General features: G+C 63.6%; 1 protein-coding gene across 3 annotated transcripts; it reads right to left on the bottom strand.

The window, feature by feature from the left end:
* Positions 1 to 846: 846 nt before the first annotated feature.
* Positions 847 to 26,819, bottom strand: CRTC2 (CREB regulated transcription coactivator 2). Of its 3 annotated transcripts, none has more exons than XM_084613130.1 (14): positions 26,598 to 26,819; positions 18,126 to 18,221; positions 17,464 to 17,580; positions 17,176 to 17,237; positions 13,232 to 13,300; positions 9,638 to 9,741; positions 9,019 to 9,048; positions 8,503 to 8,585; positions 8,087 to 8,136; positions 7,487 to 7,731; positions 6,169 to 6,632; positions 4,373 to 4,624; positions 2,553 to 2,766; positions 847 to 2,064 (listed from the first exon to the last, which is right to left on the bottom strand). In XM_084613130.1, the coding sequence occupies exons 1-14, from the start codon at positions 26,766 to 26,768 to the stop codon at positions 1,859 to 1,861; spliced, it is 2,163 nt and encodes a 720-aa protein (XP_084469256.1). In that variant the 5' UTR covers positions 26,769 to 26,819; the 3' UTR covers positions 847 to 1,858. The 3 variants fall into 3 exon arrangements, with proteins under 3 accessions (XP_084469256.1, XP_084469255.1, XP_084469257.1); XM_084613129.1 differs by having other exon boundaries at positions 18,126 to 18,227; positions 26,598 to 26,818; XM_084613131.1 differs by lacking the exon at positions 13,232 to 13,300 and having other exon boundaries at positions 18,126 to 18,227.
* Positions 26,820 to 26,924: the final 105 nt, after the last annotated feature.

Genomic DNA, 26,924 nt, shown 5'->3' with positions numbered 1-26,924 from the left:
CACAGCTCACACAGTCAATCCGTGGAACTCATCGCCAGGGGATGTTGTAAAGGCCAAAAGTATAACTGTGTTCAAAAAAGAATGAGATACGGTCATGGAGGATACGTCCATCAGTGGCTGTTCAGGGATGTGACCCCCTGCTCTGGGTGTCCCTAAACCTCCGACTGCCAGAGGCTGGGACCAGGTGACAGGCGATGGATCACTTGGTATTTGGCCTGTTCTGTTCTCTCTCTGAAGTGTCTGGCACTGGCCCGTCAGAGACAGGGACCCCGCAGTTAAACAGCCCCTTAGCCAGAGTCAGTGGGCCTGGGCCAGCCAACACTCCCTGAGGGACCAGCCCGGCTCCTCCACGCACCTGCATGGCCCATTCACTCTCCTGGGCCCTGCTTCAGCCAACCCCCACCCCTGACCCCCTTGCCCTCTGCGGGTCCTAGAACCTTCTCCTCTGCACGCCTGGCCCTGGAGCAGCCTCCCTGCTTCTCGCTGTCCTGCCCCGAGCCCCTGGCCCCGCCGCCAGGAGAGCTGGCCGGACGCTGTGCATGAGACGCACTGGACAAGCCTCTCCCCTGCCACAGCTGGGGGGGTCCCCCACTCTGCTTCCAAAGACACCCCCGCTGCTCAGGCTGCCCATCCCAGCGGGGATTTGGAAAAGCTCTGTTGGCTGCAAATGCCTCCAGTGCACAATCCCCCCACCCCGTGCAGGCCCCAGGGCAGCATCAGTGTCCCCCCAACCTGGGCCCAGGCTTGGAGGGATGTGAGTGAGGGGACCTCACTCCGCCAGACCCACTGCCCCCCCCAACCACCCCCCAACATCTCTCCAATCACCCACACATTAATGCAATGTCGTTAATGAACAGAGAATATATTTAAAAAATAAAATAATAATAATAATAATAAATCACTCTGGCTTCCTCCTCCACAGCAAGGGGCCCGTCGGGGAGCAGAGAGGTCTGGGGTCCCCACCTCCCTCAGCCCCACGGCATCTGCTCCCCCCCTCCCCAGGGTCCCCCCAAACACAGACGCAGGACGTGACCTCACAACAGACAAGGATTCAAAGTTACAAGTGCTTTATACATAGCCCTGTCCTCCCCCGCCCCCGGGTAGGGCCCCCCGTGCACGGCTCAGCAGGGGACGGGGTACACAGCTCAGCGGGGAAAGACGGGGGGATAAATTTTGTCTTTAAACATTATGATTAGCAAAAACAAACCCCAAACCCAAACCCCATGCCCGGAGCGTTGGGGCTCAGGTCACTAGCTAACAGAACAGTTACATACATGGCCAGCCCAGGGCTGCACACGCAGCCATGCCAGCATGTGGACAGACTGTCGCCTGGAAGCTGGGGGCACAGAGCCCCATGCTCACCGCAACCCTGGCCGTGGGGTTAGGGGACCCTGGACTCCTCCACCACAGGCCCACTCCCTCCGGCACGGGGACACTGGATTCATCACCACCCCTCATCTAGTTGGAGGGTCGAGGTCCCTGGACGCAGGCTCCATCCTTCACAGAAGTAGAGGTCCCCTGGACCTCTGGCCCAGAGCTAGAGGACCCCACATTCTCCCCTGCTTAGCGGGCGGAGAGCCCTGGCCACCTCCCAGTGCAGGGCAAGGGGTTGCTGCTGGGAGCAGAGGCTGGCACTGGCCAGGCTTCGAGTGATTCTTGGCGGAGTCCTAGAGCCTGGGCCCAGCTGCTCAGTGCTCTTGGCCCTGGGAAGTTTCATGTAGAACGGGGCAGCGAGGGTGGGCACAGCACCAGGGCCAGGGCTGACGGCTTGTCCCTGGAAGTCAGGCTTGTTTGCGATGCTCGAAGTCTGTTCTCTCCTCCCCCACACTCCTCTGCTGCCTGCCCAGGGCGGGTCCCCTCACTGCAGCCGGTCCGTCCGGAAGGAGTCCTCCACCGCGGGGTCCGTCAGGAGGGCGTAGGGGTCGCTCAGCATGCTCAGGCCGTCCAGGGTGAGGGGCTCGATCTTGAGATCCTCCTCCAGGCCCAGGGACGTGTCCACCTCGAAGCCGGGGACCCCGGCCAGCGCCGACGCAATCTCCTTGGAGATGCCGGGTGGGGAGTCCCCTGGGGTTGGAGAGGAAGGGTCAGACCCAGGGCAGGACGGTGTGTGGTGGTGGGGCAGCCAGGAGAGCCCATCCCGCCGGCGGGGGGGCCCTAGCATCCTGGGGGGCCCTGGGAAGTGGGAGCAGTTTTCCTTCTGCAAAGCACAGCCACCCTCCCAGCAGCACTCCACTAGCAGGGCAAACTCCTCCTACCCACTGCCCAGGAACCTCAGCCCAGCCCTGGAGGAACCACGTAAGGGGGGCCTGGCCTCCATGACCCATGCTGTGCGTGGCTCTGCTACTGGCCAGCCAGGATAGTCTTTGGGCCGGGGGCACCCGTCCCCCCGCAAACTGGGCTGAGACCCAGCAAACTCGCTCCACCGCGCAATCCGCACGGTGCCAGGGGGCCCCGCAGCGCTTGGTGGTCCGGAGGGGACGGTGCCAGCCCAGGCCCAGCGCCTGCGACACGCTGGAGGCAGGGCAGGGCAGCGCGCTCCCGCACCCACGCACCTGTGAGGACGATGTTGGGGATGGGCCCATGGCGGCTGCAGTTGCTCAGGTTCTGCCGGCTGAGGAGATGGGGCTCGTGGAAGCTGCTGCCGCTGGCCGAGAAGCCCAGGCTCTCTGCCGAGTGGTAGTTTAAGGCACCCAGGTCCTCGGGGAAGGCGTTGTGGTTGAGCGGGAAGCTGCCCGGGGGGCTCTCGCCCATGCTGAACTGCTCTAACTGCAGGGAGAGATGAGGCGGGGGACTCAGTGACTCGCCCAGGAGAAGGACCCCGGCAGCCGCTCCGTGGGCAGAGACGGCACTGGGAGCCAGGATTCCTGGGCCAAAAGGAGAACGTCTCAGAGCAGTGGTGACCGACGGGTCGATCCTAGAGCATCTCCCAGTCGATCGCGATCTCCGGCGGCACAGTGGGGCTGCCACTGAGACAGGCTCCCTGCCTGCCCCAGCCCCACGCCGCCCCCGGAAGTGGCCAACACAGCCCTGCAGGTGGAGGGCGGGCGTCTCCCTCCCAGTGCTGCTCCTGTCTGCAAGCACCACCTCCGCAGCTCCCATTGGCCGGGAATGCTTGCAGAGAATTGGCCCAGTGCTTGCAGAGAGGGGCAGCGTGCAGAGCCACATGTTGCCCGCCCCCTACAGGGGTCACAGGGGCACGTTGGGGCTGGGGTAGGCAGGGAGCCTGCCTTAGCGGCAGCCACACTCCACCACCAGCCAGGAGCCACTGGAGATAAGTGCTGCCCGGCAAAAGGCCGCACCCCAAGCCCCAGCCCTGAGCCCCCTCCCGGAGCCAGCACCCCAAACTCCTTCCTGCACCCCAAGCCCCAGCCCTGAGCCCCCTCCCGGAGCCAGCACCCTGTACCTCCCTTGCACCCCAACACTCTGCCCCAGCCCCCTTCTGCACCCAAACTCCCTCCCAGAGCTTCCACCCCTCGCCCCCTCCTGCACTCCAACACTGCCCCAGGCTCAGCCCAGAACCCCCTCCCACACTGCAAAGCCCTCGACTCCAGCCCAGAGCTCGCACCCCCTCCCAAACCCTAACCCCCTACTCCAGCCTAGTGAAAGTGAGTGAGGGTGGGGAGAGCGAGTGATGGGGGCTGGGGGGTGTGGAGTGAGTGGGGCAGGGCTTTGGGGAAGGGACAGGGTCTCAGGGAAGGGGCGGGGTAGATCCTGGGTTGCCCTTAAATTCAAAAAGTGATCTTGGGTGTAAAAAGGTTGGAGCCTGATTTAGAGGAACGCGCTGCAGGGACCAATCAACCCGGCAGCCTCCTCTGCCCCTCGGCGTCTGAGGAATCGCCCGCGGTGAGGGGCGGCAGCAGGTGTGACAGAAATCCCAAACCTGCAGAGGGGGCTGCCCTGCTCCCACGGCCTGTGCCCCCCGCTGGTGCAAGCCAGTCCTGCCTCACCCTGACTCCACCTCCCTTGCCATGAGCTGGAGATGGTGCCACCAACCTCTCCCCCCAGGAGCCCCGCAGGCTAGTCATCGGCAGGGTGGGCGCTCAGAACATGGCTCCCAGAGATCCCAGCACTGACTGGGGGGCAAGGCCAGAGACTGGGGGAAAGCAGCCTAGAGATGGCAAAGAGCGAACTCCAGAAGCAGCCTGGAGGGCCGGGAACCAGGCTGGCACCAGCAGCCACTCCAGGAGCGTGGCCCAAACACAGCTGGTGTGGGGTGGGCTAGGCCTGGGCAGCTCAACGGCTACGTTACTGGTGACGTGGAAGGAGCCCGTCTGGCGGGAAGCATCCCCAGCCCCCTGAGAGTCTCTGCTCCTATCGCCCCAGGGGCGGGAGCCAGGGCCCCCCAGCAGACTCAGCACACGCTGGGACTCACGCTGCCCACACTGAAGTCGCCCAGCGGCTGGCCAAGCTGCTGCTGTAGTGAGGAATTATGCTGGTACTCCGAGAGGTACGGCCGCTGCGTGGGCGCGCTGGGCTGCTGCTGCCGGGCTGGCTGCGTCTGGTGCTGGGGCTTCTGAGTTTGCTGCAGGGGCTGCTGGGATTGCACGAGCAGGCCAGGCTGGTTGTAGGGGTATGGCGGGAGCCTCTGGTCGGCTGGCAGCTTGCTGGTGTCCAATGGCACGCCCTGCAAACACGCAGCACGGCAAGGGTTACAGCCAGGCACCAAGGCTGGCAGGGATCAGGCCCAGGGGTCCCACTCCTTCTAAACTGCAAGGCTATTTGCAAGACACCACCCGGCCCCCACCTCTGGAGCGAGACGCTGGCCCACTCTCCTGTCCCTGAGTCATCAGCACCAGCTGCTTCAGGGACCCTTCTGAGGTGAAGGAGCCCCGGGCCTGTCTGTTTGAGGCCCAACCAGGAGGGTGCTGAGCCTTCCTCTTGTTCCCTACCCTCCACCAGGACCAGGGATGTTCTCAAGGTCCTTGGATAGGTCTACCCCCTTATATCTTGGGACTCAATGAGATCCTGTGGCAGAGAGTTCCACCGGCTAATTGTGCAAATACACCCCCTGCACCTGACAGATAATCCGGGCTTCACTTTTCTGGCCAGCCATCTGTGGGTGGGCAGGGGAGGGAAATGCATCCGTTTCCCTCCCCTGCCTAGAAGTGCGTTCGCTTGGGGCATCAGACCATCCCGGCAAGACTTGGAGGAGGAAGCTCAGGAGAGGCAGAATTAAGAACGCCCTGGCCGAGACCAATCTCCAGGGACACAAGGATCGAGGTCCCTGGATCCCATCAACCCCTGCCACTTCCCTCTGTGGGGAGGTCTGTGCTTAGATCCACGTGCAGAGGGAGACCCCCCCTACCTCCAACCCCACTGCAGGGTATTTCTACCCCGTCCCCAGGGCACCATGCTACTCCCCAGCCTGGCAGCAGCAGGAGGCCATGCTGCCCCAGGGCCCAGCTGGAGCCGAGTTCTGTGCACCCCCCCACAGCCCGCGGAAGCCTGGTTCCTGGGGCGCAGCCCAGCCGTCGCCCTGCTGCTAGCGCCTGTGGCTGGGGAGAGCGTGCCGGCCCCCGTCTGCCTCAGGAGCAGGGGGCAGCAGCCAGAGAAGCCTTCACACCCAGCACCACGTTGAATCTTCCGCGCCCCGAGCAGCTGCGGCTTCCCCGATTCCCGGCCCCGCCCCAGCTGAGGGCCCTGTCCCAGAGCACGCTCAGGCCCCTGGGGCTGCCTCCCTGCACAGCTTGGCCCAACAGGGGGGTTACTGTGCCCTAGGACCGAGACCCTCCAGACTGGCTCCCAGCTAGACTGGCTCCCATCAAGCCAGCTGGAGACTACCTCAGGCCCACAGGGCCAGTGGAAGAGCTGGGATTCGGGACAGGAGGGTCCTGCTCCCAGCTCCCTGGGCTGGTCAGTGCATCTCTCTGAGCCTTGGTTCCCAGGCTGTGACTAGGAAGAACAAGGCTTCCCTTTCCCCACCCTCTGACTTGTCTGTCGACCGCGGACCATCTGTGCAGCACCCAGCCCAGCCCGAATTCACACAATCATCTCCGACTTCTCCGAGCACCCCATAGAGCAGGGACCCGCGAGGGGCCGGGGCATCGCCTGGCGCCAGCTCCCTGCCCTACGGCTCCCAGCCTCCCACTGAGATGAGGATGGCAAAAACAGGACAAGAGGAGGAACTGAAAGAGGCGAGGGCAGCCCATGATGATGGATCATGCATACCTGGGTGATGGAGGACAATGTGGGTGACATTGTTGGTGAGAACTGTTTGGGGTGCTGCCTTCTCGAGTCGCCGCCCATTGGGAGGGTGAGGGGGCTGAGCGGGGCCCTTCGGCGGGGCGATGTGTTAATGGACGCCTGCACCAGGGGGGAGTAGGAGGAGCTGCTAAAGCTGGCCTGCAGGCTGGGGTTGCTGGGCGAGGACTGCATGGACTGGCTGCTGAGGGAAGAGGGGAGCGAGGGGGTGCTGAGGGAGGAGGGGAGCGAGGGGGTGCTGAGGGAGGAGGGCAGGGACTGGTTGCTCATGGAGGAGGGGATGGAGGAGCTGCTCTGGGAGGACTGCAGGGAGGGGTTGCTAAGGGAGGACTGCAGCGACTGGGAGCGCAGGGAAGCCTGCAGGTTGGGATTGCTAAGCGAGGACTGCAGGGCGGGGTTACTCAGGGAGCTCTGCATAGGTGAGGTAAGTCCTGTGGGGACAAAAAAAAAAGAGACACCACCGTTACCCATGGCAATCAGCACGCGACGAGGCTCCGCCCCCTGGGCGGGATGGAAGGGGGGGGGGGAGACCAAAACGATGGAGACGGCAACAGAAACAAACAAACCCAGCAATGGAATCGGATCGTGGCCCAAGACCCCCTCCAGCGGGCGCCTGGCTCAAGGGACGCAGCTCCGGCTGGGCTGCACGGGTCCTGCTCACCTGACAGCTCCCTTCTGCGGGGCAAGCACTGGGGGTCCTGGGGGCGAGCGTACCATGAGGGGGGCTTAGCTCTTCCCTCATACAATGCCCCAGCTCTTGTCCTGCTAACCCTGACGCTGAAATGACCTGAGAGGCTCTCGTGTGTCCAGATGCTGCCGGGGGAGGAGCCCAGCTCAGCCCATTCTCCGTCCCCACCTGGGACAGGGGCAAGGCAGGAGCTTGCTGGAGGTGCAGAATCACCAGACCCCGCTGCAGCTGCTCAGTAACATCCAGGCTGCAGCCCCAATACCCCCCGACCTCCCAGCACCAGCAGCCCCCTCCGAGCACATGCTCAGGGACCCCCGGGGCCTGCTCATCCCCCCAGCTCTGCTCCGCAGGGATCCGAGACACCCACCACCCTTGGCCAAGTGGGGTAACTGAGGGGCAAACTCAGCCCTGGCTAAGTCCCATGGGCCTGGGCGGCCCGGCTGATGTCCCATCCTCAGCACTGGGCTCTGAGGAGGAAGGAGCCCAGCAGGAGTCCTACGCAGTCCTTGCCCGCACGGCCACAGGTCGACTCCTCTTCTGGGCAGCACGACTGCTGTGCCTCTGCCAGGAGGCCAGGCAGCAGCCCGGAGCCCTCACCTGCGGAGCCGTAGCCCGTCCCAAGTCCCATGCCGCTGCTGATGCCCAGGTGCGTCATGGTGTTGGCCAGGTTACCGGTGCTGCTCCCTCCGCTCAGGCTGGGGTAGTTCGACTCGTCGGGGTCCAGGGGGGTGGGCAGTGGGGAGGGGAAGTGCAGGCTGGTGAGGTCGGGGAGGGAACCGCCTGTGTTCAGGGCGGTGGGGATGAGTGGGACGTTGGCAGGCTGATCAGGGGACGGAAAGATACTGAAAGAAAGAGAGACACTGCTCAGCAAAGGCGACGCTCCCGAGCACCCAGAGTCAGAGATGGGGACTGGGAATCAGGACTCCTGGATTCCGGGCCCAGCTCCAGGAGGGAGTGTGGCCTAGTGAGCGAACAGAGGACTGGGAGGCAAGACTCCTAGTTCTATTCCCTGCTCCGCCATGGACTCACTTCTGTTGCTTTGGGCAAGTCCCCGTGCCTCAGTTTCCCCCCCACAGGTGAAAGGGAGACGAGAACCCCCAGACTCTGCCCCGAGGGGCCAAGCAACGTGCGAGGTGCTGGGAGATCTCTGCAGCAGGACTACAACGGCACCATCACACACCCGGGCACAGGACTTACTGGATTCCAGGGACTTCACAGGACCTGGGCCTGGCCGAGGACGATGAGAGCTGGGAAATCAGAGACAGAGAGTGGGGGTGAGCCTGGGCAGGGCATTCACCTCCCGCCGCCCTCACCCCGCCCCCCGACCAGCACAGGTGGCCGGCAGTTTCTGGCCAGGAGAGAGGTGAACACACATTGCAACACTCCGGACGCCAGAGGCAGGCACCAGCCAAGATGAACTGTGCAGGCACTGGGAGCGGCACGGCCCCACTCCCCACCCCGGGACCTCCCACCCCATCATAAAGGCCCAGCCCCGCCCCGCGGGGAGCCCTCCCACCGCCACGTACCCCTCACTAGTACCAGGGACCCACTGGGGCATCCCCCTAGACTCCCCCAAGAGCAGCACCGTCCCTCCCCAGGACTCCCACACCCACCTTCTTGGTGTCCCAGGGCTTCAGTAAGTGCTTGTTGTCATCCAAGAAGTTCTCCTCGATGGGAGGCACTTGGAAAAGAAACACTGGCAAGGGGAGAAGGGCAGGGGTGAGCCTTGTGCAGAGGGGGCCAGCCCAGCACCCAGCTCTGCCAAACCCTGGTGACTGGGAGTGTTCTTAAACAGTAGTCATGCCTGGCATTAAGAGGGCAATGGGCCCAAGAGACTACGGGTCCCAGCATGCAATGCTCCATCCTGAATGAAGCAGTGCACACTGGGAACTGTAGTTCTGTCAGGCCTGCAGGCCACATAGGCGATGTGATGCAGTTTCATTCACTCACCAGCTCTCCTTTGCTGCCCCTGGCAATGAAGCAGCATGTGCCACCCTCCCCTGGCAACCCTAAAGCTCCCAGCCCTGCAGGGGCCAGGAGCACTGCCCCCCTCCCATGGGCTAGGATCAGACCTCTCTCCATGCCCCACTGTGACTGCCAGGCGAGGTGAGCAAGGATGGGATATTTACCTTTACTGTCCACATCCCCGTCCAGAAAACCTGAAAGAGGGATGGCGACATGGTTAGCTAGGAGCAGGGGGATGAGGGCAGCTCTGCAAGAGAGAGAGGTTTGCCGGGGACTTCCCATGCGATCCAACGCCCAGCCACACTCCTGGGGAGAGAAGGCAGGAGACCCGACCAGCTGGGCACCGCAAGAGGCAGGGCACCAAGTAGCAGAGCTCGGACCAGCTGCCTGACAGGCGAGCCATTGTGGAAGGAAGGCGAGGATGAACGTTTGGGGTGACGTGGTGCAGCAGGAAAGGGGGTGCTGAGCTAGACATGCCTATGGGGGGACATGGTACAGCCGTTCTCGGACCAGGCTAGGAGATGGACCTGGCAGATACAACGAGGCGGGGAAGTCTGCAGCTTTCCTGGCCTGTGGGAGCCAGCAGCCCCAGGGCACCAATCGTACCAGGCGGCCCGGCGATCACAGCTGGCTCCTGGGCTACCCCAAGACTCAGCCGGCCTGCACATGGTCCAGGGTACAAAGCAGCAGCAAGAGGCTGGGAAAGGAGGGCAGGGAGAGGCAGGGAGCCAAGACATGCGCCTGCTGCAGTAGCCAAGGGAGCAGGGCTGGGGTGCTACTCACCGCTCCTGCGATTGGGAGGGGGGACACCCTGCGAGGGGCCCAAGTACATGTCCTGCGGGCTGGGGTTCATCACGCTCGTGTGAAGCGCCGAATCCGAATTTGTTCTAATGGTAAAAGACAAGGCCCCAGTCAGACCCCCCTGGGCAGAGACAGGGCCCAACAAGGCTGGTGCATCCTGGGAGGAGCGCGAGCTGCCAGCATGCTTGCTGCAGCAGGAACCCTCCCGCCCTCCGGCTGGGGAATCCACGCACCCCTCCCTGCACGCGCTCAGCAGGAAGCTGTCTGGCTCTCGGTGTCAAAAGCCGCCTCCTGCTTCTTGAGGCTTGCTGGGTCGTTCTCAAGAGAGCAGGCTGGTGGGATGATGCGGGAGCCCTCGGAGCTCAGACCGCATGGGGATCCCTGAGGGAGGAAATCCCCACTGGGACAACGACCGGGGACGGGACAGCACAGGGCAGGGGACTGTTTTCAGTGAATCACAACAGGTATCTACAGGGGAACAGCCCTGGGGGAACCCCTTCCCCAGCCAGCAGCTGCCCTGGCCCAGCTAAGCTTTAAGGAAACTCTAGGGTACTGCAATGTTCTGCTCGCCGTCCCTTGGGGGAAAGGCCAGGCGGGGGGGCTGTGAGCTGGAACAGGAGGGGACATCTCTGCTCGTTTCTAGAGGCAGCTGTCAAGTCCCCACCAAAGGACCCAGACCCTTCCTCAGGACAAGGGCCACCCTCGGCCCTTCCCAGCAGAGGGGGGTTTGCTCCAGCCCAGAGGTGGCTGCGAAGCGAAGGATCTGTTGGGGGAGGCGCTGTGCACACAAGGACTCATCCTGAAGCCGTTTTTCCTGGGGTGGCACAAAGCATGTGCTGCAGAGAAGGGGCTCCCCGAGGCCCCAGGGAGACGCACGCATTGTCTTCCTAATGAGTCAGCCTGGGGGCACTGGGAGGGGGCAGGGGAAGGCTACACACAAGGGGGATACTGTTCAGCTGAGGGGCCCAGCCTGCTCCCAGACAGGAAAGTCTCTCCCACTCCCCACAGCCCCCAAGGGCCAGGCCTTCCTCCCACCAGAGCACAGCCTCCACAGGAACGAAACCCTGCGCTAGGCGAGACGGCAGCACTGAGCCCCACGGCGGCACCCCGGGAGCACGAATGGGGACATTGTCCTTGCTCCCAGCACACGGTGCACGCTGGGGACCAATGCTGAGCCCACGCACGGCGCCTGGGGGAGCCATCTGGCTGCGCCTGGGCACTGAGCCAGTCCCCCAAAGCGGGGCCCCAGGACAGGGCGGCTGGGCTCCCTCAGTTCCCCCTTCATTTCCTGTCCTAAACAGCCCGGGATGGTAGCAGCTCAGGAGCAAAGGGGCAGGGGCTGTACAGCACCCTGGGACCCATTCAGGGGAAAGCCCCAGTAGCACAGAGGCTAATTGTTACCCACCACACCTAGCACCTCCTCAAGGATGGCTAGGAAAGGCCCAGGCTGGAGCCTGCCCTGCTGTGACCTCAGGGCAGCGGCACCAAGCTGGGGAAGGGCAAGGCCTGATCAGCCAGGGGCAGATCAGCCTGGAGCAGATGGTGGGTGGGGCACAGGGGGCACAGACCAGCTGGGGGGCGGGGGGCACAGATCAGCCTGGAGCAGGGCAGTAGAGGGGCAGGGCAGACCAGCTGGGGGCAGGGGGCATGGATCAGCCTGGAGCAGATACAGGGCGGACCAGGGGTGGGGGGCACAGAACAGCCTGGAGCAGACTAGGGGTGCACAGGGCAGATCAGGTGGGTGCGGGGGGGCACAGATCAGCCTGGAGCGGGGGGGGGGGGCAGCGCAGACCAGGTGGGCACAGATCAGCCTGGAGTAGGGCGGTTGGGGGGCAGACCAGACCAGGTGGGCATGGGGGGCACAGAGTGCTGGCAGGGCAGGGGCCAATTAGCTGGGGGCAGGGCAGGCTGCCTTCAGCTCTCGCTGCCTGTGCCAAACTCCCCCTTGGGCCGGTGACGGTTTCCTTCTCCCCAGCCCCTGAGGCGCTCAAGGCCACTAACTGGCCCATTCCTCCCACCCAGGGCCTGGTGGGGGAGGCAGCTCCCCAAGGCCAGCCTGCCCGACACTTGCAGGATTCCAGCCGCTGCAGAAGGCCCCTGGAGCTGCAGCCTCCTCCAGGCTCGCCCTGGCAGAGCTCGCACCCAGCTAGCCAGGCACTTGCAGGAGGAGCAGGGCCTCAGCTGCCAGTTCCCACCAGGCCCAGTCACCAGGTGGTAGGGGAGAGGAGCTGGGAGGGGGGCCCAGCCCCTTGCCCACCCCAGCTCTGCCAGGCGAGGGTGCAGAGTGCATCTCCTTGCCAGCCACGCCAGCAGGCTGCACCAGGGGCCGGGGCTTTGGCAGCACGTTGCAGCCTGTTGCTCCATGGGGGTTGGGCAACGCGGCCTGCAGAGGATTTCGTAACTGCAGCCCTTGAAAAGGCCGGGCTGCAGGCCCAAGCTGGCACTTCTGCCTGCTCAGGAAACAGGACGCCCGGCAGGAGAGTTTAACTGCCCTGGGGCAGCACACGAGCCATTAACCTGCTGTAACAGGACCAGCTGGGTCAGGGCCTCTGCAGCGCTGCACTGCTGATAGCCCCTACGCCCCAGCCGGAGGTGGCCACGGCCAGCAGGAATCCTCTTCTCCTGCCGAGGGCTGGGTCTCCCCTGGCAGTTCCGGGCTCGTGACAGGTGCTGGCTCCGTAGTGCAGGCTCCACCCCAGGACATGGCCCCCAGCCCCCTTACGCCCAAGGGACAGACCCGGGGCTCTAGGGCCCACTCACTCCCTGCTGACACTGCTACCAGGGGGCACTGGGTGCTGGTTGAGAGGTCTGGGGAGGCTGGGTCGATTCATTTCTCCTAAGCCCATGAATAGGCACTGGGCCCCCAGGGTCTGCACTAGAGAGGAGCCAGCAGAAGGCTCCCCCCCACCCCAACAGCTGCTCCATCCCCTCTGAGCAGCATGGCCAGCAAGACCTGGCTGGGGCACTGAGTGGGCTGACCCGTCACTGCCTGGGCTGTGTGCTGCGTCAGGCCCAGCGTGCCCGCCCTCCCTGCCCAACAGGCTCGCACCCGTGCTCAGAGGGGCAGAAAGGCCAGGGACGCATGAGCCCTGTTACTAGATAGCTCCGTGTCTTTAAAGGGGCACAGCTGGGCTTGCGAACCCAGTAGAATCTCACAGAGGGCACTGCCCTGAGCCCAGAGAGCCATTCGCGAGCCCCCTGCCCCCTTGGCAACAGACACCTGGCACAAGCGCCCCAGCCACTGGCCCCTCAGGGGGCTACTGAACCCACCGTGATCCCCGACAGCCCAGGTGGGATGGCCACATGAACCCGAGAAACCAAGCTATGAAGGGCAATGGGACATGGGCCAAATCCTCAGCTGGTGTAAATCACCGCAGCTCCACTGAGCCACCCCAGCCTGAGCATCCCAGTCACCAATCGGGGGGGGGGAGGGGGTCAAGATCCTCCCCGACCCCACCGGACACTGGCCATTGGGCCAGGGGCTATCAGCACCTGCCCAGCCCCCTGGGGGCTGCAGCATCAGATGGCTTGGGCATAGAGAGGGAGAGAGAGAGAACGGAATCAAAAACCATTCACCTGTTGAGAGCCGACGGCAGCCTAAACAAGTGTCCTTTCTCCATGGGAAAGTTACCCCAGGGCATGGTCCTTTGTAACGAAAAACAGCAGGTTACTTTGAGGGGCAGGGAATGGGCACAGGGCCCCACCCGGGCAGCGGGGAAGGGTTAGTAACGCAGGCGGGCAGCAGGGCGAGGTACCAGCTGCAAGTGGGGGAGGAGGCAGCCTGGAGCTCTGGGGCCTAGATGGGAGGACATGGCCAGGGAGCCATGCAACGCTGTGCCAGGGGGCACGGCTGACCTAAGGGTGCCCCATGGCAGCCTCCTCTCAGACACACCCTAACAAGGCAGCGCCAGCCAAGCAGCCCCGCCCTCCAAGGACCATGGCAGCTCCCGTTCAGAAGAGAGGGAGCCTGAAACAGCTTCATGCAAAGCTGCCAAAGGGCCCCAAGCGTCAGCCCCATGGGGCTGGGTGGGCAGCCGCATGCCCTCCTTGGGCAGGTGGCCCAGTAGCGCCACCCTCACTGCTCTCCCCTGGGCAGCGCTGAGCTCTCTGCAAAGCATGAACAGTGCCCTGCCCCTAGAGAGTCCCCCCATGGGGGCACTAAGGGGTCTCCCCTGGGCTGGATTGTGACATGCCCAGAACCCACCACCATTGGGCCCCGCAGCGTAGCAGCAGAAGGGACCTCGGCAGGGGGAATGGCCTGGCGCCACCCCACAGACAACTACATTGAACCTGGCCTGGGAGCCGGGGGCTCCTGGTCCAGAGGCTCCCCGTGTACTGCCAATCCTGAGGGGAGCCAAAAGCTTCTATGCCAGGAGCTGCCCCTCCTCCCGCGGTCCATGAAGGGGGCAGGTGCTGAGGGAGGTGCAGTAGAGGGGTGTCAGGTGACCAGCAGAGAAAGGACTGAACGCAACAGAGCGGAGAGGGAAAGGCTCAAGCCAGGGGGGAGTTAGCAGCGGGATGTGCAGCGAGTGGCAACCCCGAGCCAGGGCATTAGGAAGGTGGGGGGGAGGAGTCCAAGCTGCTCTGTGTGCAGGGGGGAATGACCCTCAGTGCAGCACCTCCTGCTGCCACACCCCCTCCGGGCACCCGCGAGGCACTGGGCGTTTGCCCGAGCAGTCCCTGGGTTGCACAATTCAATGGGCGGGGCCAGCACGTGCCAAAGGGAGCTGGACCAGTGCTGGGCACACGTCCCACTGCAGAGCTGGGAGCACTGCTGGGAGCTCCACACCTAACTCCCCTAGGCCAGAGATTCCTGCCTCAGTCAGCTCTTTTGGGTGCAGGTGGCATCCAGGGGCCCTGTCGCCAGATGCTCCTGCGGACTTGGGGCTGGATCTGCTGCACACATGGCAGGGCACCCCATGCCCATGCCCCCCAACAGAGCAGGCACCCCCAGATATCTGGCCGTTGGAGGGTGATCCGAAACCCTCCCTAACCCTCTGGGCTCAGGGGGTTTCACCCTCATGGGGCCTGGCTCTCAGCGCTGGCTGGAACAAGCACGGGCAGCCTCGGTGCCACTCCTGAGGGGGCTGCACAGCCTTCACCAGAGAAACAGTCGGTCTGGGCCGGTCCCTGGAGAGAGCCCCGGACGGCTGTAGTCCCAGAAGGCACTTTGGGCCCCAGGGCTCACGAGGCCTCCAGACAGAGGCAGCACAAGCCCCAGCATGGAGCTGCTGACAGGCCCCTGGGCTGTTCCCCACAAGGTCCAACTGTCTGCCCCTGACCCACTGTCTTTTCTGCACAGCCTGGCCCCTTGCAAGGGAGGCCATGGCCAAAGGGAACAACCCCTCTCAGGAGCAGTTCCAGGCTTTGAGGCCTCCTTTGTGTCCCCTGGCACAGCCAGTGTTTAACCAGGAGACATGCCAGCGGGAAGCATCCTGGCAGCTGCCCCCCGGGGCGATCTGCAACCAGCCTGCTAGAGGGGTTTAGGCCAAACCACAGCTGCCTTTGGAAATGCTGGTCCCTCCACCTTGGAAAGGTTCTGGCAACCCAGGGAGAGGGGGGACTGGCCCCTGGCTGCAAGGCTGGGGGCCGAGCCAGGCTCTGGGAGGGAAGCGGCACACGCAGATCTGTCCTCCACCAGTGCAAGCACAGGTGAGCCCCACGTCTGCACATCACACGCGTCCAGAGACAGACAGAGCCCCCCAGATTTATCCCGCACCAGCCCCACAAGCCATCCAGCCCCTGGGACCTTATGCCACCCCCACCCGCCTCCTGCAGGACTTGGGGCCACCCGCAGCCTGGATGCGAAGTGCCCAGAGCTGCTCTCCGGCTGACCGTGGGCCATGCAGGCTGCTCCACCAGAAGCCAGGAGTGGCGCAGGCTGCTGGGGAGCTGGGGAACGGGCTCAGCAGCAGAGCTGGGAGGACCCCGCACAGCTCTGCACCTGCCAGTCTCCCAGGCAGCCCCCAAGTGATGCGCCGTCTCCACCAGTGGGATCTCAGGGGTATAAAGGGCACCAAGCCCAGGAACCCAAGACAAACCGTCTCCCCTACACACCTGCTCCTGCAGGACGAACAAGCAGCACGAAAGCCCCTGACCTGCGCCACTGATGGAACAGGGGAGGGGACCAGGTACATGTGGAAGCTCCCTTCCTCTCCAGGGAACCAGTGACCAGTCTGGCCCAGGAGAGGGGAGTGGCTCTGCCTGGCCATCGCCCGGGATGGCAGCCACCCACTGGTACTGGGACACCAGGGCTTCCCGGGGAAGATGCCCCGGCACCTGCCCTCTAGATGGATCAACAGAGAAGCAGATCGAGGTGGCCAAAGTGCAAGGAGCAGAGTTAACTACTCCCCTCCAGCAGGGAGACAAGACCCAGCAGATAATGTGGCATCCCGCAGCCTGAGCCACACAGGAGCACTGTCTGCTGGGACTTGGGGCTGCAAACAGCTCCATTATCTACAGATCATGGGCTCCTGGGGGCTCCTGGCAAGTCGCCGGTGCAGCCTGGGCGGGGCCCACCTGCAAAGCGGACACTGGCAGCTGTGGCAGGCTCCCCAAGGCCAAAACACTGGCTCTGTCCCGAAGCCATTCACACCCAGCCAGAGAGCAGCCCAAGGATCTGCTGTTCTGCATCTGATCCTGGCTCCGGCCAGCCCTTGGTGTGTCTCAGACACCAAGCTCCAAGCCCCTGGGAGAGCCCTGGAAGGTCCCTGCTGAGTTGCAGCCCCTCGGCCAGCTGGATGCCTCTCGCCCTCAGCTGGAGCTGCTCCCTGACTAGCCTTGCTGAGTGCCCAGCGAAGGACCAGGCCACTCCCCACGGCCCCACGCCTAGCAGGGCTCTCCCAGCCCCTCCGGGATTCCAGAGGACACATGCTGGGACTGCCACTGGATGGCAAACAAGGGGGCCTGGTCCCTTCCACAGAAAGGGCCTATTGGGCCAGGCCCAGCCCAGCCGTCCCTCCCCCTGCTGCTGCAGGAAGCTCCGGCCTGAGCAGCCCTCTAGAAACTCTACGCCCAGAGATCACGAGGTCCGCTCAGGAGCGAGGGGACCCCCAGCCCTGTCCAGTCACAGAGGGCGCCCAGGCAGCTGGCTCCGGTGGGAGCTTAAGGGGATGGATCGCGGTACCCGGGTCATGGCAGGTAACTCCTGAGATTACTAAACAGGAGCGAAATCAGCCCCAGCTTCCTGGTTTTACTCTGTGCATTCGACAGCCCCACGTGTTGTGTCAGCCTCAGTCGCTCCCTCCCACTAGCCCCTCTCTGCCTGGCTGAAGAGACCATGAGACACCAGCAGGGAGCAGGAAGCCTGCAGCCAGCGACCCAGGAGTTTGGGCACCGGCCGGGTTCTGCAAAGGAGATTTCGTCATCGACTCTTCAGCTGCAGCTGGTATCCCAGGGCCAGGGACCCTGTGGGCTGGGGGAAGGGGTAAAGACCTGGCAGCCCCGTGACCCAACAGGGCTGCTCCTGCGTCGATGGGCGCCCCGGGATTGGGGTGGGGGGGAGAGGGGAGGCGAGTTACCTTCTCCAGCTGGGCTCAGGGGGAGGCGACAGGTAGGCCGGGCTGTAGGGAGAGCTGTCGATGTGAGCAAAGAGTTAAGGACCAAGCCGAGAGTGCCCATAAAGCAGAGTGGCAGGGCACGTGTGATCATAACAGCCACAAAGCAGCCCCACCGAGAGGTTAATGCTCTCTAGCCACACCGAGCCGAGCGCTCTGGGCCCCTGCACCCATGCAGGAGCCCGCCGGGAGGCAGCCCCGGAGCCGCGGGCGCTGTCCCACAGAGCAGGCAGCAGCGCTGCTAAAGGATATCTGGCGCACGTATCGGCGCAGAGGAGACATCATCCGCCGGGGGTCTCGCTGCACCCGCTCCACCAGGCCATGGTGCCGGGTGCTGCGCGCAGAGTCCAGAGGCGAATGCAAGGGGCCCTGCAGAGACACAAGGGCATTCGCTCGGACCTTCCCCGGGGGCGTGTCGAGGAGAGCCAGAGCGCGACGGGGGCTGGGGTTTACAGCCCTGCAGTGCTGGCCCGGCTCCGCTGTCCCACCGGCGACCGGCCCCAGCGCGCGCCCCCTGACTCCCATGCGCTGTGGAGCACTCAGAACCGGGGCCCTGCAGCCAGCAGGTGAAGAGACTCCACACATGTAGCCATGCAGATGCGGGCGCCTCAAGGAAGGGGGGGGTTCTTCCCAGCCCACTCAAGAGGGCTTGGTTGAAGCCTGTGCATGACGGAGAACCGGCATTACCCAGCCTTCCTCTCCCACTCAGTGCCTGGTATCCCCAGCAGAGCATCACGCATGCTGCCCTGTGTTGACGCTCCCCTGGGTTTTCCCAGGACCCTTTGCTCCCATGAGCCCCCTAGCCACGTGGGGTCGCTCCAAGGCGATAGGACAGGACCCTACCGATTGGGGAGGGGCGTGGAGCCGGCCTGTGCCCACAGGGGGAGCTGTCGCAGGGCCTCTGGGCCTGTTACCTGGAATTCGGAGACACTGCTCCCGATCTGGTTGACGTTGGGCAGCGAGCCGCTGTAGTAGGGTCCCCGGCTGTGAGCCAGACGCAGCTTCTGAGCCTGCAACTGGACCAGAGAGAGATGAGGCAGCGTCAGAGCCGGCTGGGCAGCCCCCAGGAGAAGGAGGGCAAAGCCCCTTTACAGTCAGGGACACTCCAAGGGCTGGAGCAACGTGTCTGCCAGCAGCAAAGCTAGGACTATGTATCTAATCCCTGGGCCTCTCGGAGCTAGGACCCCCAGGCCCTGTTCTTGCCACTAGACTATGCTGTTATCAGGGGGGCGCTGAGTGTCCTGATTGGCCCAGCCCTCCACACACAGCCCCCAGCTAGCTTTTCCAGCCCATCCTGAGCACCTCATGCCTATCAGCCAATTCAGAGCTATAGCTGGGAACATCCCGCTCTCACGGCTCCTTAACCCCCACTCCTCTGCCATCCTGGTGGGCGCATCTCTGTGTGCCCCTAACCCTCCAACTGCAAGAGGCTGGGACCGGACCCTCTGCACCAGTGACTGGAGGGTAGCGAACAGAACAGGCTCCAGACACGATCCTGGCAATGACAGGCCAGCAAGCCTCACTCAGCACCAGAGAAACTGGTTGAAACTGTTGTGAAGAAGTTATCAGAGACGTAGCTGCACAGTCAGGGAAGAGTCCACCCGGTGTCTGTGAAGGGAAATCATGCCTCGGCACTATTAGAAAACTTGGGCCGAGAAAGCATGTGGACAAGGGGATCGGTGGTTATAGTGAATTGGACTTTCAGAAAGTCCTTCACAAGGTTCCTCAGCAAAGTAAACACAATCCTGGGATAAAAGTGAAGGCCCTCTCCTCCATCAGTAATTGACAGGAAACAAACGATAGGCACCAAGACACCTGCGTGCCTGGGCGCCAAACACCCCAATCCAGCCGCACGTCCGAAGCTGGGTCAGATCCCCACACTTGGGACCCATCCCAGGCCCGGGCAAACACATTCCAGCGACTCAGAGCACCCCTGCAACACGAGTCACCTGCCCAGCAGTCGCCAGCTGACTGCAATGGGTGGCTGGACAGTTCACGCCAAGCACTGGCCCAGAGCCAGTGTCCACATTCCCTCTCTGGCCTGAGGCTTCCAGGCCCAGGCCGGCTCCCAGCGCTGCAGCACTCTGGGGAAGCCCAAAATCAAGGGCAGGGGACGGAGGGGAAGTCTGGCAGGAGAGGCTGTTATTGCAAAACTGCAGGCTGGAGATAGCAGGGTGCGAGCAGCCCCGGGGAGGGGGAAGCCCAGAGGAAGTCCCTGTGCCCGCGGTGCTGAGCAGCACAAGCTGGCATGGAGGTTCAGAAGCCACAGCACGCTCAGCAGTGGATGCCCAGGTAGAGAGGCACCCGCTGGACAGGCAACGAGAATGGAAGCCCCAGGTGGCAGCTTGAGGCTGCCGCCCTGAGAGCCCCCCACTGAGGCAGCTGCTCAGATCCGCAAGCCACATGCTGGGGGCCAACCTCCCCAGCCCTCTCGCTGATGGCATGGCAAGGAGAGGAAGCATCTGCCAGCAGCCAGGGGCAGTGCCTGCCTGCCTCCCTCCCCCACCCCGGGGGCATGGGGCTAAGGTCACGACCACCAGTGGAGTGAGTTCAGCTCCCAGGCAGGCTCCAGAGCAGAACCATGGGCATGTTTCCCATGCCCATCGTGGGGAAGGCAGGGCTGCAGAGCTCTCATTAGCGAGCCAACTCCCACTGGGAACCAGCCCGCCAGGCTGGAGTCAGATACGCGGACACAGGGACCAGCCCAGCCTGCTTCTGCCCAGCATCTGGAACAGACGCGGAGGGCCCTGGGACAGACCAGGAACGAAGCTTGGCCCAGACAGAGAAAGTCTGGGGTGGAGGGGCACGGAGCACCCCCCACTTCACAGCTTGCCCAGCTCCACAGCACCCCCTCTGGATGAGCCAGGAGCTGCAGTGACCTGCTAGGGAAGGAGACATGGGCTCCCCAATAATAAACTTGGCATCAGCTGCACTGGGCTGTCCTCGCCGGGTGAGGGGCCCCCTGGGACATCAGAACGGTCAGACGGGGTCAGACCAAAGGTCCATCTAGCCCAGGGTCCCGTCTTCCAACAGCGGCCAATGTCAGGTGCCCCAGAGGGACTGAACAGAACAGGTCATCACTGAGTGATCCATCCCCTGTCGGCCACTCCCAGCTTCTGACAAACAGCAGCTAGGGACCCCATCCTGGCCAATAGCCATCGATGGATCTATCCTCCATGAATGTATCTAGTTCTTTTTTGAACCCTTTTATAGTCTTGGCCTTCACAACATCCTCTGGCAAGGAGTTCCACAGGTTGACTCAGCAATGTGTGAAGAAATACTTCCTTTTATTTATTTTAAACCTGCTGCCCATTAATTTCATTGGGCAACCCCTAGTTCTTGTGTTATGAGGAGTAAATAACACTTCCTTATTTACTTTCTCCACACCAGTCATGATTTTATAGACCTCAATCATATCCGCCCTTAGTCGTCTCTTTGCCAAGCAAAAACTCCCAGTCTCATTAATCTCTCCTCATACGGCAGCCGTTCCAGACCCCTAATCATTTTTGTTGCCCTTTTCTGAACTTTTTCCAATTCCAATGTATCTTTTTTGAGAAGAGGCGGCCACATCTGCACGCAGTATTCAGGACATGGGTGTACCGTGGATTCAGATAGAGGCAACATGATCTTTTCTGTCCTATTCTTTCACTTTCTTAATGAGTCCCAACATTCTGTTCGCACATGGAGCAGCTGCTCCAGCCCCAGCCTTGCTGCAGAGAGGGGCGCGGCCAGGCCCAGACTGGGAGAGGGCTGCGAGTCGGGTGCGAGTGATCCGCGGCACAGGATGCTCAGGCTTGCGAAGGGCATGAGGCTGGAGAGCACGGAGTCTCCTCTCTGCCAGGGAACTGGAGACGAGACGCAGTCACACACGGGGACAAATCCTGGGCTGACGTCAGATTCATATCACCATTGCCTAGGACCAGCTCAGAAATAATGACCTAGAGCCGGGATCCGGAGCCATCCCAATGAGGTCGTGTGACGGGAGCAAAGCACAAGATCCCACGCCCTGGGGACAGCCCCCCAGCAACCCCCAGGGGCACACAGACCCAGCACAGACCTGCCAGCTCCTTGGCTCAGCACGGGCAGCTCTGGGGAGGTGCCTAAACAATCAAGGCTCCGGGCTCATGAGCCAGGCGCTGGTGGGAAGGGCGGGCAGAGGGGCCGGCAGCGCAGCGGGCACGAGGCAGGTGCTGGTGGGAAGGGCGGGCAGAGGAGCCGGCAGCGGAGTGAGCACGAGGAAGGCACTGGTGAGAAGGGCAGGCAGAGGGGCTGGAGAGGAAACTTCTGGCTCCAGCCGTCAGCAGATGAAGCAGCCGGGCTGGCACACGTCTCTGCTGCCGGCCCTTCAGCTGCGAGTGCACTGAGGCATCTTGGCTTCAGCCCCAGTGGGGCTGCAGGCCAGGCCGGGCCATCATAGGGACCCGGAGACAGCCAGCTCCTTGGGAGCACATGGGGATATTTTATCATCATCTCTAAAGACACCTGGCCCCCAAGCGCTACAGCTCAGCCAGGCTGGGTTCCCAAGATAGGCCAGCCATTGGCATCGGCAACCCAGGTCACTAGCCCAGCTCCGAGCATCCCCCTTCCCCGCCTAGGGGTTCAGACAAGGGGTGCAGGGCACTACCCTCCCTCCAGTGAAGGGGACCAGGGCGGTGCTCAGCCCAGGCCAGGCAATAGCCGGAAGGGCAGGGAGCCCCCTATATGGGACCTGGAAGCTTCTCTTCCGGCCCAGGCCTGGCACGGTGCCCACCCTGCTGCCCTCTCAGCCCTTCCCGCTGGGGGCCGGGGACACACCTGCCAGGAGAGACCCAGACTTCCTCATCCTTCTCGTGACATGAGGAGCAGGAAGATCACCGCTGCAACCCACACGCTGGGCAACGGCCCAACTGCCACTTCCAGGACAAGCTCCAGAGAGTCAGGATCCTGCTGCCAAGCCATGGGCCAACTCCCCGCCCCGCAGTCCCCACGGCTAAAGGTCGGCGCGTCATGCTGCTACCCTGGGAGAGCTCCGCGGGGGCTGCCCTGGGAGAGGAAGCAGAGAGCATGTTCCGGGGATGAGAGGAGACAAAGGATCTCTAGGGACTCATCTGCCCTGAGCAGGGTCCCAAAAGCCCAGCCAGGCTGGTGCCCACAGTGCTTGTCGAGCTCTGGTCTGTGAATATGACTCACCGGTGCCCAGGAAGCAGCTCATGCCCTGTCCCCAGGGGCAGGAGAGAAATGGGCACCTGCAGGGAACCAGCACCGAGCTCGATTCAGGGCAGCCAGCAGTGCAGGCCTCAACCACCTCGCGGCCCTGGCACAGGGGGCTGCCACACTGCACCCTGATGAGGGAGGGGGCCAAGTCAGGGAGCCAGCTGGGGTAGGAGTGGCAGGCAAAGCAGGCTCCACAAGGACACAGCCCTCTCCTGGCCAGACAGCCCCCATGCTCAGGGCAGAAAGGCCGAGACTGCCAGCAAAGAGGCCACGAGTTGGAATCTGAAGCGAAGCGGGCATCTGTGAGGGGGACACGTCAGCTAGAAACCGACCCAGACCCCGAAACCCTCACCCTCTCCCTGGCAGGGATCGGTGAAATTCCATCTCAGCCCCACAGAACTGGGAAGCAGAGATTCCCCCCGGCACCACCACGTGCCCAGTACCACCAACAAGCGCCAGAGTCCGGACCATGGAGTTCCACTGCAGAACTGACTGTCAGCCTGTCTCAGGTCACCCCCCCAAAGGCCAATTCTCACACACAACTCCAACAGCTAGCACCTTGGCCGTGAGGTCTGCTGGGGGACAAGGCCGCCCACGGTAGCAGCAGAGCCACGAATGCCAGTTCGCTCATCGGACCCCCGGCCCTGGCTGAAGAGCTGACAGAGCAGAGCAGGTCAGAAACCCCGGCAGCAATGAAGCCCCCCGATCGTAAATTCCTGAGCTTAAAACCAGCAAAATCCAGATCCCAGGAAAAAGGGAGATTTGGTCACCAGCTGTCTCTGCAGCGCTCTGGGATTAGGGCTCTGAGCCTGCCTGGGTTACGGGCTCAGGATTTCAGCTCCATTTCCCAGTGTCAGGGCCCCTGGCAGGAGAAAGCACTCTCAGCCCCAGGGGCTCTGCACATCTTCAGCTGAGCCCTTTCTGAACAGGGAGGGCCCGGGGACATGGGATGCTGCTGTGCTGGCTCCTTCCTGACCCCTACAGCTGGTCCACTCCCCACCCAGACACCGGAGCTACGACTCCCCCATCTCAGCACAGGGCCACAGATCCCGACCAGGCCCTCTGGAGAGGACAGCGCCAGCTAGTCTGGAAGAAACCAGCAGTGAGACAAAGGCCCCGCACAGGGCACTACAGATAGTGCCAACACCACAGCCCAGACGGGCACTGAACACGGCCCCAGAGGGGTTTGACAGCTCGTGACAGGAGCCAGCGTCCAGCAGCTCAGTCGAGGCCCTGCAGACGGAACTCCCCTCTGCACCCGCAGGTGGGGGGCTGAGAACGAGGCTGGGGTACGGGAAGCTGCCACTCCACACAGCGCACCTGATCTGGGAACCCTCCAGGGCTGCACACCTGGCACCTCTCCCCAGCACTGCCCAGCAGGAGGCGGGAAGGGGCTCCCAGGGATCAGGTTCCTAACATGCAGAGACAGGGCAGGACTGGTCCCTACAGCACATGCTCCAAGGTAGCATCCCAAACTACGTGGTCAGCAGAGCCCTGACTCCTGCCACGCTCCTTGCCAGTCCTCCTCTAGCTGCCCTGTGCTTCTGCTGCCCACACAGCCCCTTGTCCTCAGCCAGCGCAGGGCAGCCCGGAGGAATGCCTGATGCCCGAGGGAACGTCGGAAGGCACTGCCTGAGCCACGAGCCAGCCCTCGCTCTCTCACCCGTTTCCTGACCAACCAGTTCTGGGCTCACCGGGCAGCACTGCAGGGCATGGATCGCAGGGAGGGTGGTTCTGCCCAGGTCCCCCAGCTCTGCTGTACATTAACCAGCTGTTTACTATGCAAACACGGCTCTGGAGTCTCTCAGCCAGGACCACGCTTAGCAGGGATGCGATGGCTCGGCTTTTCCCTTCAAGCGTTCCAGCACAAGCCAAACGGGTCTGAAAACGCCAGGCAAGTTGACATCCCACTTGTTAATTTCTTAGCTGCATGTCTGGGGGCAGGGCTCACTTGGCCCATCAGGGAGCGCTGGGCTCAGCATACAGAGGGACAAATCGCTGCCTGGACCCAAGAAGCTGGCTCAGGAACTGCATTGCGCCCGGCCTTGGAGCAGTGACCCTGGTGACGGACGCCCCGTGAGGCATCTCCTTTCTACCACCATGTGGCCTGCACTGCGGCTGCCCCAGCCCCACCTCCGCTCCCCAGGAGAGCTGAAACCCCCCTAAGACCTCCCGAGTCCCTGGAGTGCAACCCACTCAGAACTCCTCTCCCAGGTTTGATCATCTCACTGCAGCCTCACTCAAGCCCACATGCTCCCCGTTCAGGAGCCTGTTCAAACCCCCCCTTCCCGCTCCTTTTCAGATCCCACCCGCCTACTGGAGCTGGCTTCCCCACTGCCTAATGCCAGCCTCTCCCTGTCCCTTCACTGCCATGAGTGAGATCCTCTGCAGCTCCCGCCACCTGGAAAGGCCCCCCTGGATCTCTCAGATCTTGAATTGCAAATTGCAGGTGCAAACACCTGTCCGCCATGTGCCTGCCCCCCACGCTGTCTCCCTCAGCAGCTCTTCTGAGGAGGACATCTGGTTGGAGCATCGTATGTCCCTATGAGTTGATGGCATTCTCCTAGGCTGCAGCCCGGGACAGTAGAACCAGAGACTCAGGCAGCCAGCTGCTGGCCAGATCCCAGGTTTGGCAATGTTCATGCATCCCCATCGACTTCGTGGGGGGCTGTGTAAAGGAAAATGGGAACCTGTCTCCCTCGCTGCTGGCGGAAGGCTTCTCCTGCACCCGGAGCCAGGTCAGTGGAGGCACGGCACTGCCCCTCCTGCTCTGCCTCCAAGCCCAGCCCGAAACATCGCCCGACCGAGGGCTCAGGGCCTGGCTTTACTCTTAGCCACCTCAGAGCCTTTTCTGAAAGCTTTGGACATAGCACTGATTGGAAGGGTCGGTCCCGAGCCTCTGACATCCCACAGGGAGAGCTGGCTGCTCTGGAGGGGACCTCCCTGGTCCCATTTCCCAGATCACACCCAGGCCGGCCCCTCTGGCTAGGGCAGATTTGTTCTCTACCTGACATTTTCTCATGCTTTACCCAGTCTAATTTTAAGCCTCTCTAGGGATGCAGCTTCCACCACTCCGCTCCTCGTGGGAGACTACGGCAGGGTGCTCCAGAGCGTGCGGCCGGGAAGGGTTGCCTGGGATTCAGCCTAAAGCTTTCGGGGCAGAGAACAGGAGACGGCAGTGAGCAAAAGCCGTCCCAACCACGAAGCTGCTGCAGGATGGCTCAGTCCGGCATGTTTCCTACGACCCACGCTGCTCTCACGGTTTCAGGCTTGGAAACCACGTTCCCGTTTCGTGGCACTCCTGAGGCGAGCCGGCGTGGGCTGAGCTGCTGGGGCCGCAGGCCACGTTCCCAACCACAGGGCCGGCCGCCCCAGCCCCACACACAGGAAGAACCCCTGCTAGGCCCCCCGCGGCAATGGAAAACCAGCCGCCACCCACGACAACCTGTCAGCCCCTTCCAGCAGAGACCAGGCCTTGCCCCGGGGTCCCCGGCGGGGACGACACCCCGACCCGGCAGCCCAGCCAGATCCCAGGGGCTGGCGAGACTCCAGCTGGACCCAGCAAGGGCTGCCGGAGACACCAGCCCCCCCCTCACCCCCCACAAGAGCCAACGTGCCCCTCCCTCGGCTGCTGCCTCGCACTGCGGGGGGCCCCCCCGCCCCCTCCCCGGCCAGCCCCGCTCCCTGCGCCCTCCCCACACAGCTCAGACTCCTCCCCCGACCTGCCCCGCCCCCTGCCCCACTCTCAGCCCCCTCCCCGCCCCCCCACGCAGCTCAGCCCCCTCCCCCGGCCTGCCCCCCCGCCCCCCCACGCAGCTCAGCCCCCTCCCCCGGCCTGCCCCCCCGCCCCCCCACGCAGCTCAGCCCCCTCCCCCGGCCTGCCCCCCCGCCCCCCCACGCAGCTCAGCCCCCTCCCCCGGCCTGCCCCCCCGCCCCCCCACGCAGCTCAGCCCCCTCCCCCGGCCTGCCCCCCCGCCCCCCCACGCAGCTCAGCCCCCTCCCCCGGCCTGCCCCCCCGCCCCCCCACGCAGCTCAGCCCCCTCCCCCGGCCTGCCCCCCTCCCTGCCCCACTCTCGGGCCCCCGCCCCGCCGGCTGACCTAACGGAGCGGGGACGGGGACACCCCCCGGCCCCACCTCCCGCCCCGTGACCTGCGGAGCGACCCCGGCCCCGGCCCGGCCCCGGCCTGCTCACCCGCGTGGAGCCGATCTCCATCATCACCTCCTCGAAGGCCGCCGTCTCCTCCGCCTGCCGCTGCTTCTGCAGCGCGATCTTCTCGCTGAACTTGCGGGGGTTGGAGGCGCCGGCGCCGGCCGAGGAACCCGGCCCGGCCCCGGCCCCGGCCCCGGAGCCCGACGCCGCCATCTTCCCTGCCCAGGCAGCTCCTGCCGCCGCCTCGCAGGCCGCAGGCCTCGGCCGCACACCACGGCGGCGCGGGGCATCACGGGAGGCGTAGTTTACTTGCCACCTTGCCCGCCGTTCTCCCCCTAGGGGGCAGCCGAGGGAAACGAACTACCGCTC

The sequence above is a fragment of the Lepidochelys olivacea genome (genome assembly GCF_965140295.1).
Source record: "Lepidochelys olivacea isolate rLepOli2 genome assembly, chromosome: 24".
In the NCBI taxonomy this organism is placed as follows: Eukaryota; Metazoa; Chordata; order Testudines; family Cheloniidae; genus Lepidochelys; species Lepidochelys olivacea.
Note: the sequence above shows the minus strand (reverse complement) of the source record. Positions and strands in the feature narration are given on the sequence as shown.